This window comes from Cydia splendana, chromosome 16 (assembly GCF_910591565.1).
Source record: "Cydia splendana chromosome 16, ilCydSple1.2, whole genome shotgun sequence".
Classification (NCBI taxonomy): domain Eukaryota; kingdom Metazoa; phylum Arthropoda; class Insecta; order Lepidoptera; family Tortricidae; genus Cydia; species Cydia splendana.
In genome coordinates, this window is record NC_085975.1 from 10,669,411 (window position 1) to 10,692,661 (window position 23,251).

Sequence of the window (23,251 nt, forward strand, 5' to 3'; positions counted from 1 at the left end):
ACACAGGGGTGGTCACCATTCGGTACCACACGCAAACTCAAATCTGCGTCCATTTTGTAGGTTACTACCCAGTATATGTATAAGTGCATATTACGTACATATTATGCCTGCTTGAAAATCAACTATTCATTGAGTTTAATTGCGATTACTTCATCTCTCAATGTAATATTGAAAACATTCTTCATTGTTTATTTATACACCAACTTACACAAATAGTTTCATCAAACATAAGTTATATATATGTTTTATTTGTTAGTTACGTGTTAAGATTATTATAGTTGAATTATCGAGAAGATGGAATTGCATTTGTAGTGGTTGTATGCTGATAGTACAAGAAAATAGAAAATTCAAATATAGAATGCCTGTAAACAAACAATACTACTACATATGCAATTCCACGCTCTCGATGATTCAACTATACTTTATCGAAACTAGACAAAACCACTGAACTATTATAAGCATAACTAACAATAGGTAATATGTACATGCTTATTATTTTATATTGACTCCAGATACTGAGCTGCAGTGGCCAAGAATCTCGGTCAATTCTGTGCAAATATCTCTGTCTTGGGATCAACAGACGAATATTATAGATATGATACAGTGCTAAATACATATTATGTCTGCACTGACGTCTAAATATATAGAAAATTGTGTAGAAACTTGTCGTTATTGTAATTTTCACGCAATGAGTTGGATGTGATATAAGCCACCAGATATTACCCATCAATCTCACTTTGTTATTGTTATGCAAGATGGCTGCGTGCTGTTTTAGACAGCCCCATCTAACTTATTTAGTTTTATCGGTAAACGTGAACATAAAGTCCATAAAATCGATGGAAATATAAATTGAATTTCCTTAGGTACATATTGATTGGCTACTGGAGTTTATTGATGTTTAGATGTATCTACTTTACAATAACTTTGTCTATTGTAGATCCTTCTTTATAGTAATCCATCAGAACCATTATGTAAAGTCGGATAAATATGGCGCTGTATTAAACGAATATGTAAAAGAGTTTTCACCACATCAGCTCGGAAAGGCTTACTTTGCGCTTCAAAAACCGATAGCAAAGTTGCATTTTATTCACATGTGAGGCAAAGTAATCAAATGCAAATTTTGAGTTGTTTTCTTATGTTTGCTGGTTGAATTGACTTTTAAATGATGATTTTGAATGATAAATATGTAATGACATTAATTTGGATTTGATTTGGTTTGTTTTTCTTTGATATCTTACAGTTAATATTTTCTTCGGGTTGGTGTGGTGAAAAAATTTGTGTTTCACTCAGGGGCAAATTTTGTTTAACCCTCGTGCTTTGAAACCCTCGCAATGCTAAGATTCCATTTTTCGAACCACTCGCTACGCTCGTGGTTCAATTTTGGAATCTTTCGCTTGCTCAGGTATCAATATTAGCACAAGCGGTTAAACAACAACTTTGCCCCCTTGTAAAACAAATAACTATTAATTAATAATATTATTGCATATGAAAGCTTGTATTTCGATTGTTTTAAGTTTAAGCAAAGTAGGGCTAAGATGGTCGGTTTTTTATCATCTGGCATCATGCCTGTCACGTTCTAACAAATATGTAAGTGCGAAAGTGACGCATGACATGACAAGTGATAAAAGATCATGCGCCGCAGGTTCATATAGTGTGACAAAATGTATCTATCAGACGCAAAATTTAAAAATATATCTTAATCTCTGGTGGAGACTTTCTAGAAATTCTAGATCATCAAATTAACCGGCGCCGAATATTAATTAGACTGTCTAATTATGTGTAAAGTTCATAAAATGATTCTGAGAACGATGTCATATCGATATAAAGTGTTTAATCGAGTCACTAATTTGAGACATTTGGGGGCAAACACAGTCGTATCATGAGTTGCTTGGCGCCATCCGATGATTATTGATTAGTCAGTATCATTTTGTTTGTAAAATCCGCGCTTTTTCCTTATACCATTATACCTATATGTATTTAACACGAGACTGTGCCATGTGATACCAAAGAGGTTAAGTTCAAAGCATGTAGGTACCAGTGGATGGAATAATCTTTAGGTAGTACCAAAAACGAAATGACATTGCAAATCAATCTAACTTGTCATCATTTTTTAGTCTTCATCTACATTTCCTCATTGTATAAATGCTTTCCCAGATCAAATGCATTCATTCATTCATTTATAAAGCATAGTTTTACATGACAAAAATTACAGTTACATTATACTACTCGTAAAATTTATCAAAATCCAACCCAGGATCTCATCATCAGATCCTGACTTTAATCTTCTTCTTCTTCTTTGCGTTATCCCGGCATTTTGCAACGGTTCATGGAAGCCTGTGGTCCGGTTGACTACTGATCCCATGATTTGACGTAGGCACTATTCGATAGGACGGTATGACGTAGGTTAGGTAGATCCTGACTTTAATGACTAAAAAATGTGGACCATCCGTTTTTTCCTTCTTTTATGTTGGTCAAATAAGTCAATAACAGGCTGTATAGATTGATTTCGTATTCACACAATATGTTTCGTTGGACGTTGAAGGCTCGGCTTCTACACAATATTATTTGTAACTCCATTTTGGATTTCACGGGCCTATAAATCCCGGTCTTTTGATAGGCTTGCGTGGGGATATAGATTCCACTCGTAGAGGCCCCTTGGAGAGCTTTAATATCATCAAAAAGAATAGATAGTATAGAGGGGTCCTGTCATTGTAAATTTTGTAGTCACTGTAAATTTACTGCCATCTATCGACACACGACTAAAACTCAAAATGAAAACGTATAAAGTTATAAAAAAATGTAAATATATGGATAAATAATTTTATTATTTTTATATCATTTTGATCCATGTTCATTCGCTGATATCTATGTGTTAAAATTGTTAAATATGAAACGGTGTCGTCACGCCATCTAGCCGAGGATAGGCTAAAGGTGTGTGCGGCATCTATTCGAGAATGACTTTTACTTGAATTCCGAGGCACGTTTTTTCCTTAGACTTTATTCGTCTTATACGAAGTTACATATGTCTTTGATATCATGTAGAACGCCTGCTGGAACCCGTTCACAGGCGCAACAATACATATTATTATTCGCGACTGTCTGTATGTATGTTCGCGATAAACTCAAAATCTACTGAACGGATTTTTATGCCGTTTTCACCTATGAATACTTAAAGTGATTCTTGAGGAAGGTTTATGTGTATAATTTGTAAAGGTTTTGTGTAAATCAATTGGTTGAACTACCCGTGTGAAGCCGAGGCGGGTATCTAGTTGCCTATAAGTAAAATCCGCGGCACACCAGGTTTCGACACTGGACATTGACTTGTATCAATCGTGCCTTTGTCTCGGGGCCGACGCCCCCTCGGCACTTTGTGTTTAAACTGAGCCACGTGGTTTAAATTAGAGGAAATAGCGGAATTCGACAGGATCTTTCACAAAATTATTAAAATTTCTCAGTTAACGCAACTTACTTCACTCTTCTCGCGGACCTCGCGGTCACCACGATACAGGGCTAGCCTAGTGTGAGACCACTGAGCTAGTTATGTCATTTTATCTTCTTCCTTTTAATAAAATTTTCTTCTATCTCTTCTTCAGACTACTTACTTTACATACTTACTTACCCTGGTTTATGATTTTCTGTACACTGGCTGCACTAAATGCCTATTGTCTTCGTAGATACCTACGTATATTTTTCGGTATTTTTATTGTGTCGTATAGTTAGAAAGTTCAATAAATTACTTACTATTCAGAAGAAAATACCTTACCTAGAAAAAAATTGTACAAAATTTAAAACAATTTTAATTTCAGTTTTGTTGCTAAATAATCGTTTTACATATGTTTACCTTGAAAAATTTTACGATTTTGACTCACTTGTTTTAAGTCACTCGCGCGACATGTTTCGGAGAGCCTAGGTCTCCTTCCTCAAGCACTAAAAGTACTTATTATTCAATGTTAGTATGTCTGACAACAATTTAAATTGAATATGTTTACGAGTACCTCATAGACTAGGAATTCTCTAGACCGAGTTTAGAGCAATTATTTCATGCAATCGATGATGCCAAAAATGCCGGGGTGCGCGGGACGAGGTGAGCGAAATCCCGTGCCGTGATTGGTCCGTTCAAAGACACGGACGTCACACAAAGACACTTTCGACTCGAACATGGAGTAAAATTACCGTATGCGTGGCAGACGGGGTAGCGCGACTATGCTAAGTCTGGAGGATGTTTTGTGTGTGGTTTACCTTGTAAGATAAATCGTTAGTGACTTAGACCACGCGCTATATTTGTTTACCTTATTACTACTCCAGTTAGGAGGATGCTACTGGCACCTGAGCTGTAACTGTAGCAATTTGACAGATGATACTAGTACTACGAGTAGTTTATTACAGCGAGAAGATATTAAACTAAATCTATGGAGGTTTCAGATGAATCAGATGAAACTAGTCGAGGGTATGAAGTCAGGTAATAAAGGAACGTAAGTGGCCTATAAAATGTGCAAAGATAGAATAGTTCGTAATAGTTATAATAACTGTTAGTATTAGGATCAGTAATAAAAACAAAGATAACAATATGGTTACTGAAAATCAGTGTGTTTTTTTTAAACAATGTTTTTAAAAAAACTTAAAAATTAAGCAAGTACTTTTTTTTTCTTCAAAATCCGGTAGACAAAAATGGAGATAAAAAATTGAAGAACCGATAGCCGTTTGCCTTATAATTCAATCTGTAGTGCAAAAGTAGGAGATACGATTCAAAACTTGTCAAAAATCGGTGAAAACCTCGGGTAGCCCCTTAAGCCATTTACCAAAACATGTCGGCACACTAATAACAGTTCCGTCAAGTTATCCGCTACAATTTGAAAATAATGACAAGCTGTTCGCAATTATAATTTGTTATTACCTGACGATAGCGATTGTTCAAAATGGGTCGACTTATCAAGCTACCTGACACGACGCGCACGCATGCTTTACGACGGCTATTAACCGTTGATGGAAAACTTACACTGTTGGGGATATGGAAAACGGAAAAGTGCAATGAAGTTTACGCAGCTATTATATGACTTGCTGTCTTTTATAGAACAATGAATGTCAAAATATGGCAATAATTTAAATCTAATTCGATATTTTAAGGCGGGATTCCACCAGTGTGCGGCATAGGCACAAGCAAATTGAATACAAAAATGCTTGTGCTGCACACTGGTGGAATACCGTTTTTAGACTGTAGTAAATTTCTTCTGCAGCTATAACTTCAAAACCATGTATATTTGAAAAAAAGTTTCGTCACAATACTTACTCAAAATTTGATTTATATAAATGTGTTCTGATGAAAACACAGCGATACTTAATATTTACTAAGGCCGTTGTAGTAAAACTTTTGCCATCCCATTTAATTTCCATGATTTCCATATCGGTGCAGCATTACTTACCTCAGATAGGATTCTCGGAGCTTATTTATAAATCTACCCTCTTATTGCGAGTCTGAATTATGGCTAGCAATTTGAAATTGTCTTGCGGCGCGGCCATTCCTCAGAGAGGGCACCCGGCCACGTCTGCTGTCTTAAACGTTATTTAGCAGAATCGCTTGTCCACACATGAAAATTATGCACAATGTAAATCTTGCTGGTAACATAGAAATTAACGTTTTAATGGAACTAGTCAAAACAAAAGCTCAATTTATTCTGACAGAAAATACTTCAAGAGAACATGACCTGCCCGGGATAAAATTATTTTTATCCAACAGTACTATTATTTATAAAATAGCAAGCGTTTTTAATTCAGTGATAATTTATGTTTAGGACTGAAGACACTTGTTTGACGCCTTGTCAAATGAGTATACTTAATTAATAAGTTATAATATGTAGTTTATGTAAGTACCTATTATCAAGCGTCTACAACATTCGCATTACCTACATAACGAAGGCCAATACACAATAAAAACAAGCGCGAATCGATCTAAGTCCCAACACAATAGTCTATCAGAACGGTCGCCTACGTCTATGTCAAATTTAAACGTTTTCAATAATAATACAGAAACACCTTGTCCTATTTAACCGCGATTCAATGTTGTCGGTTTGATTTATTTCATTCGTGATACATCTGTTGTCAATTACTGTGTTCGACTGTGATAGAACTTCGGCAGGATCGAGTTCGACCTGACGAAACGATGACTAATCGTTCAAAACAAAGTGAATATCAAATTTGAAAATTAAGTTTTCTTGCAGTTTTGGGACAAGGATACCTACTACTTAAATATTTCTGTGATATAATTATGTTTATCATTAACCTTGTATTCGCCTAAGATTATTTTAAGTTATAATGTATAGCTAAATATTAATTTAGCTACTTATATGTTTTAAAAATGGGTGCATTACATTTGTTATAATTACTTTTCATATATTATAGTTTGTTATATCGTTATTTTGAATAACGTAATAAATGGCATACTACCGTAATACCTAATTAACGGTATACATAATGTTATAATTGGTATAATGGTCATAAGGTATATTTACACTTGGTCTAATATACATTGCCATAATTATTACATACTCTAAAGCGTATTACTTATTATAACAAGTGACATCACATAATTATTTGTATGGCATAATAGTTGCATGACATAAATGGGTTAGGTTAGGTTGGAACTGCCACTCCGCACAAACGAATAACTACCTAGCAAAAGGAGGGTTAGGTTAGAACTTTGACCCTCTGTAGAATAAAATACCTAGCAAAAAAGTGGTTTAGGTTAGGTTTGAACTGCGGGCCCCGCAGAATCGAAAACCGTGAAAAAATTGGTTAGATTAGGTTAGAACTGCGACCTCCCTAGAATAAAATAGCTAGCAAAATAAGTAGGCCTGCGTACTAGTTATAAAAAATATGTAAAACTTTACTTTATTATCTTATTATTAAATGAAATATGACAATAAATGTTATACAATATATGTATTTATACTTGATAAAATTGTATGAAGTATTACGTTATACAAAAATATAATATAACAAATGTCATTATAAAATATGTCTATATACTATTTAAAAATTATATTACAATAGGCATTATAGCAATGACAGTTTAGATGAAATCACAATATAACAAAGGAAACGTATGATAAAAATTACATTATAACATAAAATAATATATAAAATGGCGTTATAACAAATGTATGATATTTTTTTAATAATTATATTAAGCATTACACAACCTTAAAGGGTGTGTAATGCTTAATATAATTAACAAATAGCAAATAACAAATAGCAGGTTTGTTTAACTAAAAAGATCATGTCATCAAATTTGCACAAACAGCGTCCTTTTACTCATAGTAAGTTTTCATTATATTTAGATTAAGGTATGCTGAAACGTTCAATTTTAAAATTACACGCAAAACCATAAAACATACGCTGAATAATTATATGTGAATAAAACGTGCGCAGTATGCGGTCACTCGATGACATGGTTCTACGATGATTGGTATTGTCTTGCCTATAAGTCGTAAAATCAGCAATGTGCATACATTTACACATAAACTTAATAACAATTGCTTTACATTGTCGATCGAGATAGCCTTGTGCGCCATATTTCGCGTTATTTATGTTGTTAGGTATTTATTGCTTTGATGCTTGATAATTGCTTGCAAAAACTATTATTTAAACTTAGTCATAATTATAAAGATATGTGCAGACCAAATAAGTCTAAAGCTTACTTAGGAACGTTCATGGTATAATAATATACTCCGCCTGGTACTCTATTCCGAGATTCGCGTATGACCTAACTGACACGGGCCTACGTCATCATGCTGTTTACAGGTTCTCAAACTTTAAAATGTGGGAGAATTTTAACCAACGGTGAAAATTATTTTAACGGCATTAATTTTAAGTTATTCATGTAGAAATATAGTAAAATAAAACAAATCTAATGTATTAAATTAAACTTTATTTATCTATACAAGACAAACGTTTGAAAACCTAATTCACAGTTACACATTAATTACCAAGCTTACGGCGTGAAAAGTTTGGAAAACACTGCGACTGCTGACACTGAGCGAGAAGGAAATAACAATTAACACGCGTTCGACAAGGATGACGGTCAGGGCATGAAGTTATCTAGATCCGAATTGTCAAATGTGACAGCGCTATCCTGTGTTGTCAGTAGTGTAAACAGAATTACCCGAACGTCTGAAATTTCTGTCGTGAATCGGAAGATATTGCTAACGAATAATTAAAAATGACGTGTTATTGTAAAATTTAAGACAAAATGAAAATTACATATAAATGAAAATTATAAAATTATAAAGAAATATTTTAACTTATTAACCATAGGTATAATGTACCCATGTAACATGTTATGTTGAAATAAAGTGGCAATGTTATTGTGACGTAGGCCCGTGTCACTCTGGGAATAGAAGACCATGTTTTTTAGACCATGGGAACGTTTAAAACTTGATTGTTGGATAGATTATTTAGATCACACCGACGGTTACACTCACTTGTATTTTTAATCGCTAGTACCTATATTGTGATCTAAATATTTTAAAATATGTCTCACGAAATTGTAATTTTGATTGTTGGATAGATAGTAAGAAATAATAATGTTTTGTTTACAAACTGTTACCGAAACATGTGTGTGTGGTATTTCAGAAGCAGCCACGCGGCGCGTAAATTTTTCACATAGCTCGCATCACAATGACACTAGGTCACTGTTTATTTTCAAGTCCGTTGCATTATCCGATGGTTTAATATTTGATTTATTCAGGCGGAAGGGGAGAGTCGGTAATTGGCGAGGCACAATGGAGATTACTCGGCTTAGCGACAAGTTTTGTGATTCAAATATCGACGGCCCGGTGGGCGACAATACCGACCCTGTTATGATAATATTCCTGTATTTTCATACAATTTGCCCGGGAAATGTTCACATCGAGAGTCTCATAGTTCTTGTGAGTCATAAATCGGGTCGACGCTAAGTTGTTCGCGCCGCTTCTTATGGTAATTTATCAATTATGGAGCTGTTGCACCATCTTCAACAATTTTTTAATTGTAAGTGCAGTAAATGTTGTGTTACAAAGGTGTTGATAATCCTCTTTATTAAGCTCGCTCCAATGGTTTTGTTATATTTAGTTCAAAACATTTATTTTACGGGACTCGAATTCGGGGTACTTCACAGGCATTGTGACTTGTGACAAAAGAATGGTCTAATATTTTTTCCACATAATGAATATCAGAAATTAAGAGGAAAATTAAGAACTTGCCACAATACGTCCTCTTTCCAACAATATAACCTAGTATAAAAGTCTACATAGTTAAACAACAACGAAACAAGGCATATTAAGCTAAATATGATGCAGATAAGTTGTCGTCAGTGGTACGGAGTCAAGAGCCGCTTGCTCGCTTGACTCGCGTAGTTCACTCATTTAAAAAGGGTTTAAGTGAGCTAGGGACCAAGCAAGTTAGTTCTTTTCAAAGGGAGTACTTGGAACGGCGTTCAGACATCAATCTTCGCGATCGTCACTGTCCGCTCGGCCCGCCGCGATTTATCACGAGGGAGAACGTTTTCGATTAGCGCCGGATAGTAAAAAACGGACCAATTATGAATCGGTGTTCCATTTAAATTAAAACTATTGGAGGGGTTAAGTTTGGACTGTTTGACGATTAGCCGGTATTTGAATTGTTAAACAATAAGTCTATGTGCTCATCGTTTTTCAGTTAGTTACAACATAGCAGAGAGTCAAAAAAAAATAAGTAGGACCCGGTATAGTCTGCAACTAAGTGGCTACCGTAAAACGGGGTGAGTAGGTTTCGCTGGGAGAGGTGGGTTATGAATGGGGAGAGAAGGTTTGAGACGGGGGTGGGAAGGGATTTTAAGGCTACTGCTACAAAAATAATGTATTCCAATTTAAAATGGAGCTATAGTAATACGCATAATAAATAAAAAATCGATCCAACAATCTTCCAAAATCACCTTTGTATGAAAACCCTTCTCACCCCAAATACGAGGCACTACGGGGTGAGGTGGGTTTTCCTCTTTATCGTCAAAGTTATGAAATGGAACTACCCAAAATAAAATAAAAACTAAAATACGTCCGGAACACTTATTATATACACCATTCAGTTTTCATATGCAGAAATAAAATGTTATCGAGGTTTGAATTTCAGTTTTGACCCTACTCACCCCATTTTACGGTACTTGTCTAGTTACTTATAAGCCTGACGCACAGTGAATTTCCCTGAAATTAAGAACACATTTCCACCTACATTCATTCAAATTGCGATTTAAATAAAAGCTTTCGCACTTTGTCTTTGACCCGATTGCGTCCATTGTCGAAGTCTTATTTAAATATATCAGCCGGAAACAGGAAGCGTCGAATGGCGTTTCGTTGTAGTCCACGGCCCAGTTCGCCGTAAGGCTAAGTGCCCGATGTAATGTCTGCAATGCAAATAGAGGTGTTTGATTGAGGGCGCCGCGCGCGGTGTTTTGGCTTTAGGATACATGCTCGTGCTGAGGATGTGGCCGTAAACTGAGCGGGGAGCGGAAAACCAAATAGCCCATAAAGTTCTCGCGGTGTGAAGTGATATACTGACACATTGCAGTTCCCTATGCAACGATGTATAAGCGGGATGGAAAAAAATCTAGTGTAGCTAACTAGAGAAAATATCCGTTCCGGAAAGTGGCCGTTCGTATTAAGGCATCTGCCGTATTAATGTATTTACATTGAAGATTTTTGCCAGGTGTAGACTGAGAGCCTAAAAAGCGACAGATCTGCGAGCATTTGTTCAAAGCTGCAACCAGGGTGCAGTCAGTTGGTTTTACCCTTGACATATCTTCTATCTTTAGTACTTATTTTTGAGTTCTGTGTTGTTGTTATCTATCCGCTTGTCGCTCAATTCACATATATTAAACACAGCCTTAGAAGGAAACCTTACATGATTGTTTAACGGTTTTCCTCCTCTCCAAACATATGATGTCAGATCTTTCGGATTTGAGCAATGACGTCTTCGCGACATGACCATGATATTCATATTTCGTGTCATTATTTTCTCGGAAAACCCAACAAAAGACCTTTGTCTATGATTGAAAGGATCTGAGTCACAGGAATATTCAAAATCTCATGTCGATTTTAAACAATAGCATTAGTAATAATTCTGATTATCACAGGAACAAAAAAGGCATTAAATAAAAGAGAAACGGTTATGTTTAAGTACAGCCACATTATTATACCTGTAGCCTGATTTGCGGTCAAAAATTTTAACTTAATCTTTTGTTTCAATTCAATTGGTATTAAGTTCAATGCACGACAGACACAAAAACGATTGACATAAATATGTTTTGTTTTAATACTCATTAATCATTAACAATTGAGACATTGTATAAACTTCAAAATTTTTTGATACCGATTTATTTGTCATGTGTCTATCTTAAGGCAAATTTACCTATTTTATTCATGCCATGGCGACCAAATATTTGTGAAAAGTTGCGATGTAACTAAATTGGACATACATACTTAATACTTAAGTAGCTAACTTTTTACAGGATTTTTAAGACTTTTTACTTTCAGTGTGGTACTTCACTTCGTCCCATTTGTGATGTAACATTGGTGTTGCGTCTCTTAGAGAGACGAATTGATATTATGAAAAACAGTCGATTATCGTTTGCGTCAGTTGTTTGAAGTCTATTGTCCTTCTTAAGTCTTTAAAAGGGCCTTTTATATAATTTAGCCTTTACGTCATTGGAAGTAGTTCGTCAACGATCGTTTAACGTTTATCGTTCAGTAAGTGATGCACGCATTATCTGTACGTGTTGCACTTAAGTGCCGGAAATCGCCGCAATTATGCCCAATGACACGCTTCTCGGGGTGCCTACATCTGCGCGCTTATCGTCCCTGTGTTTATACGAGTTCTATAGGCATTGTTTTCAAGAATCTACATTTAACATACTTACCTTCAGGCGATCTAGCATAAGTTGCGTTCTCGCGCGCTAGTGCATACTTGAAGTCGCACTTGATGACTGGTATTCTTTCAAGCTCATTGTCTCTTCTTTTGTCTTTCCCGTACTGTGTTGGTTTTTCTGTTGGACCTCACTTGTTTCGGCCTTCAGCTTGGTAAAGTGCAAAGATAGCAGACATTTACACGTGCTACAATTTGGGTTGTCTGTCACTGTACGTACGTATGGTTAAAGCTGCTCTGGTATGTTTAGCCAAAACGTATACAACGGAGGAAAGTTTGAGATAGAATGAGATGCTTATTTAGCCCAAGTGTTAGTTGATTAGATGCCTCATCATCATCATTGTCGTCTGAGGACTGATGCTTAAAATGCCGGTCTAAAATGTATAGGTAACGTGGTAATTAAGTGTTTAGGGCTGTCGTTTGACTGATTCCACATTAAAATATTCAAGTCGTTATACATCTTCCTGTTCCTGTAAACATGGTTAATTGAAACGCAGTACGCATGACATTACTAGTGTGGATCGGTATAGTAATGCAATTCCTATGTTACTATACTTTGTATCCGGACATGCGGGCGCACGTGGTCACTGCGCTCTGTTGCGCATGCTACATAATAACAACATTTTGAAGAAATAATGAGAATTTCCCACATAGGTAATAAGCTAGTAATTATTATTAGTTATTACAGCTGTAAAAAAGGAATTGTCTATCTAAGGGTTAGTGGGAACATTAAACATCTTAGAAAATAATTATATGCGTGAAATGACTCAGGGCCAGCGTACAGCGAGAGCGAATTAGATCCGAACATAATTTAGTTCAAATCGTGTCAATTAGGTACTGACGAGCGATAGCAGACCTAAGTACTCAATATTGTGAGATTTTTCTAAATATTCGCTAAATTCGCACATACGTTAAATGACAAGACAACAAAGGTGTGCTAAAAGATCAGTTTACTCAAACACGCCATAATTTGAAAGATCTAGCGGTTGTCCGTTATTTACAAAGGGTGCGCTCACAGCTAGCATTAATACCGGTGGCGCCAATTTTTTGCGACCTTTTGCAACTTTTTCATATGGACTTGGACATGAATAGCTTCTAACTTAGGATTGAAATTGTACTGAAGTTGTATACATATTTTGACGTGATTAATTTTATTGTTGCAGTTGTACGAAATCAGTGATGACCCCCAACGGAAGGAATTTTTAGATGACCTCTTCTCCTTCATGCAAAAACGAGGTAAGTTTCCCACAAGCATAACCTGTTGTTCTTAGCCTTGATTAATTCTCTGCAACGATTTATATATCTTGTAATTTATCATTAGTTCAAATGCTTCATTCACGATCATCGACGATTGAAATGATACGATCAACCAGTTTAACCTGACCCGACTGCTTTTACAAAATATTCCGAATTAGAGTTCTTCGTTTTCTGGCGATCGGACATAAATTTAATATAGGTCTGTATCAGTGGTATTGTAAGTATGTATAGGAAAACGGTTTTATATTGTGGAGATCGGTGGTCAGATGATAAGATCGGGTGATTGATGACCGCGGATCAGACTGCCAGAAGAAGATATTAGGAACGAATGAAGAAGTATTATTATTTTATATTCACATAAATCAAGTGGATAAAGCTGCGTGAATGTGTAGGTAGTAAACGGTGTCTTCGTGATAAAAATGATATTTATTGTTTCATTACATGGTTTTATTTGGTTATAATCTCCTTTAAGTCTCCAGTTTTAATCCTCCGGTGCAAGGTGGTAGCTGTTATCAAAATGTTTCTTTTGTCATGAAGTTTTGATTATACTTTAGCATAATACATAGTAGATAACCGGTCAGTTGAACACCATTTTAGTATCAACTATTAAAACGTTAATAAAGTCGATTGTTAGGGTAACATTCCATTTCTAACCGCAGCTGCATTACTGTCAATTTTACTATGGAAATTGACAATGACAGCGACGCGTTCAGTAAATACCGGTAGTGCAGCTGCGGTTAGAAATGGAATGTTACCATTAATCAAAGAATCTACAAAATTTAGGTACTTAACTATACCTGACTTTGTGACATAAAAATTAAGGTGTTATATTTCTGATTTCTGGCTGGTGGTGTTTAAACACATGTTATTGGTATACTTACATAAAAGCTATAGGATAATGACTCCATACCCAAATTAACAAAAGGTAATTTCTTAGCACGGCCTGCACCATGGCGTATTATTCAACGCCTTTCTTATAATAAAACTAAATAAACCCGACTGAAATCGTTATAATGCACTTAACGACTAAAACATATTGCGTCCATATCGCACGCTCGCTCGTTTATTATTTTCACTTCGTATTAATTAAGGCTACACTGCAACGAGTGTGGGAATTCGCCATGCACTCTGAGGTGATCATTATACTTTAAATATCATAATAGAAATAATTAAGCGGGAGATCGCTCGATCGCCGCAAGCGTTTAGATCGTGCGCGGGCGCATGATTGATAAGTCATACACCATCTCTCTCGCACACACGACTCTCTCGTCTTCCATCTCTCTCTAGCATTAATTGATCTCTGTTGTAAATGGCGCCATGATTGTCGCTAGATAGATCATGTTGATTCTGAACCGCCTAGTTGTTAGTCAAATCAATACTCATTGTTACACCACTGTTATTAATATCGTCGTATTTATTATGTAGCTATACTTTAAAAAGCAACGCAATCAAATATCTAGCATTAACGGTTGCTTTATTGCTATAGTATATATTGCTTGTCGTTTATTAATTTATGATTATTGCGAAATCTAATTTCAATTAGTTGTAAATTCAAATGCTTAATTTCCTTCGGCTAATCGTGAAGTTACTAAGATATAAAACATCGAATGCGCCATTATTATTTGTAGTTTCTTATGACGATGTAATAGGCAGGTATTATGAGCAGAGTTTGTACATGAAAAGGGAGCAAATAGCTTCATCAGAAGCCAGGGCGGTGCTGTGCCGCATCCACCCGCTCTTTGTGGCCCGATGCGTAATTGAAACAGAATGGCTGTGAATTGGGGGCGTACGTCACACCGCAACCAAATGTACATAATAAATTTAACTACTGGTTTTATAGCGTCTTCCCACTTGTTTATGACACCTACAGTTTTAAGTCGTGGATACCTACGTTAGATTTGCAAATTTCATCTTGAGTTTATTGTCACAACATTTGAATAAAGGTCTCCTTATCGGGTTAATTCCTAAGCGCGTAATCCTAGATAATCTTATCTATAAGAGGAGCGTAAAGCGTCGTTTGATATCAATAATATTTAGTCGTAAATACTGGTAGCATTCCGCTGTTATACAGCAACTCCGCACTAAAAGCTTTTATACAATATGGTGCACAATACCGCCTAAGGATTTTACAGTTGTCTAAAATTTGAATAACAGTTGCCATAGTCGTAAGCCAGATACAAAAATGCCAATACGTTTTCCTCTACGACACAATTCCATATGAAACCGAAAATACGTGCGCGAACGTGGCTCTGGTCTGGCTATGGTGTGCAAAGTCTGTTAAAAATCGGTGTCGGTGTAAAGGCCAGCCGCTACACGTTGAGAGTATCACACTTCGCGATCACGGGCCTGCTTATCTCGTTCGGAATAAATTATTATTCAATTTATCACCTCCGAGCATGCCCAATAAACTTCTGGCTGTTATTACGCGCCAGAGATAACGAAACTAATCGCTACACGACGGATTTCAACGACGGCATTCGCCGTTTTTTATTCGGGTTGTAAATTCGCTGAGGCATTGATTTTACAAGAACGAGTATGTGCTTTTACAAGTAACTAAAAGGAAAATGTTGGCAACTCCAACAGTAATATTAATAGGTACTTAACTAATATAAGTCATTCATTCATTCTTCGGTTACCATGTGAACCGGTGGACATACACATCACCTAAATTTCACATATGTGCTTATTGTACTTTTGTTAATTAATTATTAAATATTGTGACCACAAGACGGCTTTCTCCTCTTCGCCCATACTGAACCAGCCACTAGAGCCTCCGCTGAACATCAGAATCATAGAACAATACTTACCTTCAGACTTACAAGTTAATTTATCACCTAGGCGTCAGAGGGCTGACGTGTACTAAAATTACGTTTATCTACTTACATATTATGTAACTATCTCCAGCCTAAAAAGGTTCTTAATCAGCGAATTCTACGAAATAGTTATTACTTGGTTAACCTAAGCTAACTAAACTAAAGTCAATCTTTTAATTAGTTAATGCCACATAAATATCCGAGCATGTGTGTGTCTGGTCAGCTACGTCTAAGTGTGCGCGCATCACGATGATCTCGTATTATTAATAATGTTTTATCATTTATTACCGGAATGAGTAATGAAAGTTCCCCGCCACGCCTCCTCCGCACTCTGTCTTCGTCTTCATGCGGATTAAAAATAAATTCACTTTATTTTTTTTGGGACGTTTAATGCAGAGACAAATGATGTTAAATGTTAATCAAGTGTTACCTTGGTGGTCACTAATCAATTTGTTTTTTATGACCTCATTAGAAATGCAAATTTAATACTCTTAATCAGTTTTTAGAGCGCGGCATTTGTTATTTGATATATCTGTAAATGTTATAAGTACCTACATAACTAATATCAGTAGATTTCGAAGTCAGCAGATTTCCTTTCCTCATACTAAAGTGTTCCACTTTAAATGCTGCATGTATTTATAATTTCCTAATAACACTTTTTAAAATATAAATGAGAAAAAAATCTCCTCCGATTCGTTGGTTGATATCCAAAACTTAAAATTAATTAGGTAACAATTATCTATTTACCAAAAAACAAAGCTACTCAGTATTGTTTCAGTATTAAGATACGAAGTACCTAGTGACAGATACTACAAAGTGACTTTTGTTTGTCAACTGACAATATAAGTTCAGATAATTTAGGGCCTATCACAATATTAGCGTTGCACTGTACCGTCCAACCTATTGGCCCAGGATTAGGCCTCGTAATAAAATGTAAAAGGCTTATAATGAAGCGGTGGTGAATGAGTGGGGGGTGAGGTAGGGGGGTTACTACGATGCTCGTTAGAAGCTGATTGATCGGCTTCGGAACGCTCGTAGCTGCGTACAGGATGCTTCTATTCAGGATATATAATTTAAGCTATTGATCGCGAGATCATGAAACTTAGCACTTTGTAAAGCTTTCGATTGGATGAAATAACGACTAACCTAGCATAACCTGCATAACAGTTAAATTGTCACTAATATACCATCCAATCCAACACAATTCAGGTAACTTAATAATCCATATTTAAACAACGATTTTACGATAAACCTCGATGTTTTATTGAGGTTGTGCAATAGAGAGGATTTTTTTTTCATTCATTTTATTTAATTGTATTGATTTAATAGTTTTACAAACACATATACACACAATATGTGATTCATTAAAAATTCGCTATTTTGAAAAAATGTCGTCGTCAGAAAAGGCATTGGTTGTCGCGTCATCAAATCCTATTCGAACGTTGTCATTTTGTAAAACCATATTCTAATTTTCGTGTCATAATCTTAATTATATTTTTTATTGTAACCCAAAATGATCACGATGTATGTCCACACCTATTGTTTCACTTGTTAATAGCGAGTGTGGTATAACTAATAACATCTCATTCGGATTCATTTCCTGTGATTAATTATCTGTTTAATCGATATAAGATGTTGTGCCAACAGCCTTCTCAAGTTTCTTAGGCGTTAAAGCCTCCAACACAAGCTCGATATTCAACCATATGGTTAATAAAACATGGTTGATTTTTGAGTGATATCTGTTTGATGATAGATTAGGTTAAAGAGTTGATCTATCAAATTTTTTTCATCTCATTGAAGATAGCTTTTGTTAGAGGTTTAATTGGTGTCTAAACTGGCTCGTGGTTAATTCGATTTCTGGCCGAGCTTTGCCCATTTGTTTTTGTCTGTTGTGTGATGCTTCGAGAGTTCATCTAAAGTTGATTGATTAGAAGATACTTTGATATTTGGGGGCGGGGTGAGGTTATTGCTTTTTGGAAATGGATTGTGGTCTGAGTGCTAAATGAATGAAATCGTAAAATATGTAGCTATTTGCATCTTATTGTCCGTAATTAAAATGACTGACAAAAACTAATATTAGTTTTAGAAGTGGGAGCGCTAGTGGCCTAGCGGTAAGAGCGTGCGACTTTCAATCTGGAGGTCGCATGTTCGAACCCCGAGTCGTACTCAATGAGTTTTTCGGAACTTATGAACGAAATATCATTTGATATTTACCAGTCGCTTTTCGGTGAAGGAAAACATCGTGAGGAAACTGGACTAATCCCAATAAGGCCTACTTTACCCTCTGGGTTGGAAGGTCAGATGGCAATCGCTTTCGTAAAAACTAGTGCCTACGTCAAATTATGGGATTAGTTGTCAAGCGGACCCCAGACTCCCATGAGCCGTGGCAAAATGCCGGGATAACGCGAGGAAGAAGAAGAGTTTTAGAAGTGGGAGATAAATCGTTTGCTTATGTTTAGAAAACTTGAAATTTTATCCGTTTGTTCTTAATCAAAGAGGAATTTTCCGTGTCAAAAACAATGTCGCGAACCTAGAGACGTGGCATACGTAGGGCTTTGACATTCGTCTCAGTTGGGCCCTTTTATAAAAAAACGATTATGTCACAGTCGCTCTAAAATTATACAAAGATTGATGATGTTAGTACATTCCTTGTTCGAATTAGAACAAGGGTGAAGATTGATGGTGTATGGAACTCTGTTTACAATTACTGACAGATATTACGATTGTTGAGCAATCGAGTTTTGCTGACTCAAGGGGATGCTGGTGTTAGGTAAACTGTATGTGTAGTACGGTGAACGATGCTGAATGTGTCAGAAATTTCCCTATTCGAGCTTCAACTTGTTTCATATGTTCATTGTGGATTTGTAATATTAACGATGATAATTGTTACCTTTCTCTTCGTTCATCTTTTCAATGTTAATTTATGATGTTACTAATAGGTACCTACCTATAGCAAAGACAATTTTATTTAGTTTAAAGTCAATGCGGCCAAACCCGTCATAGGGACAATTCCGTCTACTTTTGATTGCTGAAATCGCTGCTTTGTCGATGAAATTATCAATTATCAATTAACATTAATTATCAATTTAATTTTAAATTATTATTTTTTTGACTTTGTGTAAAATTGTGCCATATACTTAGATTATAAGAATGCATGTAAGTATGTAAATATAGCCAGAATATAGCTCTATGGGTAACGTATTGAATATTTGTACGCCATATTATGGTAAAATAAGGAATGAGACTGAAAACTTTGTATACCACCCATTGTACCCTTATTTATGCAAATAAATATTTTTGATTTTGATTTGATTTGAATTATGTATAGGTACATAATTAATAATTTCATTGTTTGAAAAAAAAAAACCCGGCCTAGTGCGAGTCGGACTCGCAAACGAAGGGTTCCGTACCATTATCTATAAAAACGGTCACCCATTCAAGTACTGACCCCGCCCGACGTTGCTTAACTTCGGTCAAAAATCACGTTTGTTGTATGGGAGCCCCACTTAAATCTTTATTTTATTTCTTTTTTAGTATTTGTTGTTATAGCGGCAACAGAAATACATGATCTGTGAAAATTTCAACTGTCTAGCTATCACGGTTCGTGAGATACAGCCTGGTGACAGACAGACGGACGGACGGACGGACGGACGGACAGCGGAGTCTTAGTAATAGGGTCCTGTTTTACCCTTTGGATACCTACGGAACCCTAAAAACGCTCGTGTACGGAATCGTCCCTATGACGGATTTGGCATCTTTTTTATATTTATTATTATTTATATCATGCTCCATAAGTTTGTTTATTCGCTCTACAATTTATGTTATCTTAGAATGCAATAAATAATTTGTATCGAAAACTATGAATCCCTATTGACGGACATTTATTGGCACCCTTTCTCGGTACATTGTGACGGTCATCTCGTGGCAATAACGGTAGCAGTACCGCACAGTCATTCCTGAGGCGGCGCAAGCGATGGGATACGGGAGGGGAAATAGGACGGCTACCGCGAATATCGAAATTTAAAGTAAATCTATGGGCATTTTCATTTTAACTTGTACTTTAAAGCGCGACTTAAGTCGTGTTTCAGTAACGTCTAACCGTCACATTCCTGACAAAGTGTATATGGGGTTAGACATTTACCGTCAATTTTGTGACGATTGCTAACTTGCTGTTAATGGTACATAGTAAAGTGAAAATGCCCATATGTCCGTCGTTATACTCGTTATCGATCTTGCAATATTCGGGTGACTAAAATGCTGATGGACAATTTAAGACTTTTTGAAGTTCGCGGCATTCTCCCCAGCTGGCCACTGCGATTATCAAAATCCGATATAAAACATAACACCCGCCCGCGATATCTCGATGCCCGCGTTTGTCCCCGGGTCATTTAGTTATATCTAGTAAAGACGTAAGGCCTAACTAGCATATTCCTCTCACATCTAAGTATCACTCTTCTAAGGCTAGATTACTTAGCTCTTTTTATGACATAAACTTAACAGCAAACAAATATCAGTCTTCTATAATAAGTTAAATGAATATAAATATGTCATGATATTATTTGATATTTGTAGCCTGCGAAATATCTTAGATTGTATTATATATTTCGCAAATTATGTATATTAATTACACATGTGATGTACGTAATACGCAATTCAGTAAAGCTTCCCGCTTATGACTTGTGCCATGGTAGATGGAAACAGAGTATGTTTACCGATGTACGCGCGTACCCACCGTGAATGTATTTGATACAGTTATCCAACTTATCCAACATTACAACATAAAAGTGTTACAGTGCTTATAACATTTCATTTCAAATTGTTTTAATTGATGTCATAGGCGCTATTGTCATTTACTGCTATATCACTATTATCAGACGTTGAGTGTATGGGCATTTTCTCTTAAAAGTGTACCATCAACTTTTGGGTTATTTCTACTCAGAATCACGAGGACTATCGATTTAAATAGAAGAAAAATGTGTCCCAAAAAAATGACAGTTTTGTAACGCATTTTCACATACATTTTGTATGGACCGTTACAAAACTGACACCCAAAATTTGTATGAAAAACTGGGGACACTTTTTGTCTTTGTCTCATTCAATATTGTTCTCCCGCGCAAAATTTTAGATCATGCTTTCCACTGAAAGTTTTTCCGTCATTCCTAAATTATGAAATTTAATTTTTAAATGGCTATTATTCGAATAGACAAGTGTTTATAATCGGCCAGTACGCAATTCCACACATTCCACTAAGATTATGATCGATTATATTTTCGTCGCATTTTCACACTGTCTAGAAAAAATATGTCGAGACATTTTGTCGTCGCGCTCGGGATATCGGGATCAAACACTCTGCCAGCTGTTTAATTCTTATACAAATAAAAGTGGAATTAATCAACGTGGACATAGTGATGAGACATATTTCCTCGTTGGACTTTACACACATAGCTCGCTTTATAGATGTCTTTTGTATTGATTTATTTTTTGTTTAAAATAACGTTGATTTACTGTTGTTTCATTGGTCAAAGCGTGGTATTAATTTGCTCTTTATTAATAGGGATAGTTATATTTTGTCAAATGATCACTTCGGTGATTTACTGCCTGTTTACATAAGACATTCTATAAATTGTTCTTTCTTGTAAAATATCTTTCTTGAAAAACAGAGAAATAGAAAAAAAAAAATTTAATTTTTGTATGTGCAAGATCGAGTACATCCCTAGCGGACGCAGTTGATCCATATTCTAGTTTCCAGCAACTCTTGCACGGATCCGATGGTAATCTCGCGACGAAATTATCAACAATATATCAAAGTCTCCACTTGAATGGCCGCTTTATTCTAAATTTTATATTAAAACCAACGTTCCATGGACATTTAGTGCTCTATTAATATATTTTTAATACAGCTTAAACGTTTTGTTTTTGCTCTTAATAACTTTTATTATAGCGCCCTCTTTGATCTACAGTTTCTATCTGAATATTTGAATGTTACATTTTATTTAAATTAATGAGATTCGGTTTCTGGTATAAATTTGTCATGTTTCTTAAGGGTGTTAAACTTGAATTTTTATGACGTTAAAACCGGTTTTACGTCCTGGTGGTTTATTATGGCATTATAATGGTAATGTTTATTGTTCAGCTAATTTGTCCACCATAAAGGACGAGACTTTCGCGATGTGTGCACGTTTCGTTTCTTCTTTGCATACGCTTAAGTTCACTTAAAAAAAATAAAAAGATCTTAAGGGTCATGACCACCGACGGATTAATGTTTAACATCGATATCAAGAGCTTTACGATTGGCAATTTGTTAGCGTCAATTTTTAAACACGTAGTTAAGACGATAGCGATTTATTTTTATTTGCTTGCACATTATCGGACAGAGAGCATGTTCTTCGTTTTGGGAATTTTAACTTAATATATTGCTGATGTCTATCAAATGTCAGTCAAATTTCTATACATATTAATCTATAATATGTATTTATATCACTGAACAAACCGCCTACTCGATTGTTGTTGTCTTTTTTTAATGGCTGGCGCGTGTCAACGGCCAAATTCGATCGTCGAATTTACGCCCAAAATATGCATTGTTTCCGATCCCAATGCGTGTTTAATCGATTATTTTAGGCGTCGAATTCGATCGCGTTCCAATGTTTGCGATTTAATCATTGTTTGAAACTCGATTCCATAGTTTCTTTATTTTGACTCGGAGTTTGGCACTGCGAATGGCATTTTTAGGCCAATTAATTCACTGAGAGTACAATTGACTATTCCGATTCTGGTACTTTCTGCTCTTAGGATATAATCGCGCATTAAATTGCGAGAAGGATAAGCTATAAAATTATTCAGAGTAAAGGAGAGTGTGACCGCAGTAATACTAAATATGGGCCGATTCTTTTCTCAGTTTGTATGCGGCTATTGTTGTCCGTCCGTCCGTCCGCATCATGCCTGGCACTAAATCACGTTCGTCGTAAATTCGATACGAGTTATAATAACTTATACAATGAGAGATCTGTTCTCATTTGAATTTGAACATTTCTCATGTGTGACATTGGTTTTTTAATCCAAATGTAGATGTGTGTGTGCGGTTTGGTTTATTGGTTGTAAAATGGATTTGTTCATAAGCTGTTAAAATCAGTAAGTCATCGCGTTGCTGAGCTATCAATATCGGCTCTGTTCGAAATTGACATAAAAATCACGTTAACTAAATGTAATATACTTAAACGAAACAACATAAAGTAATTGAAAATTAGTACCTATAT

General features: G+C 35.7%; 1 protein-coding gene across 1 annotated transcript in view; it reads left to right on the forward strand.

Annotated features, from left to right (window-relative positions):
- The window catches only part of LOC134798270 (protein dead ringer), a 161,102-nt gene that overhangs the window by 102,213 nt on the left and 35,638 nt on the right, over positions 1–23,251 (forward strand). The window contains exon 4 of the mRNA XM_063770662.1: positions 13,092–13,164. Within this exon, the coding sequence (XP_063626732.1) occupies positions 13,092–13,164 (73 nt within the window). The remainder of the gene's footprint in view (positions 1–13,091; positions 13,165–23,251) is intronic.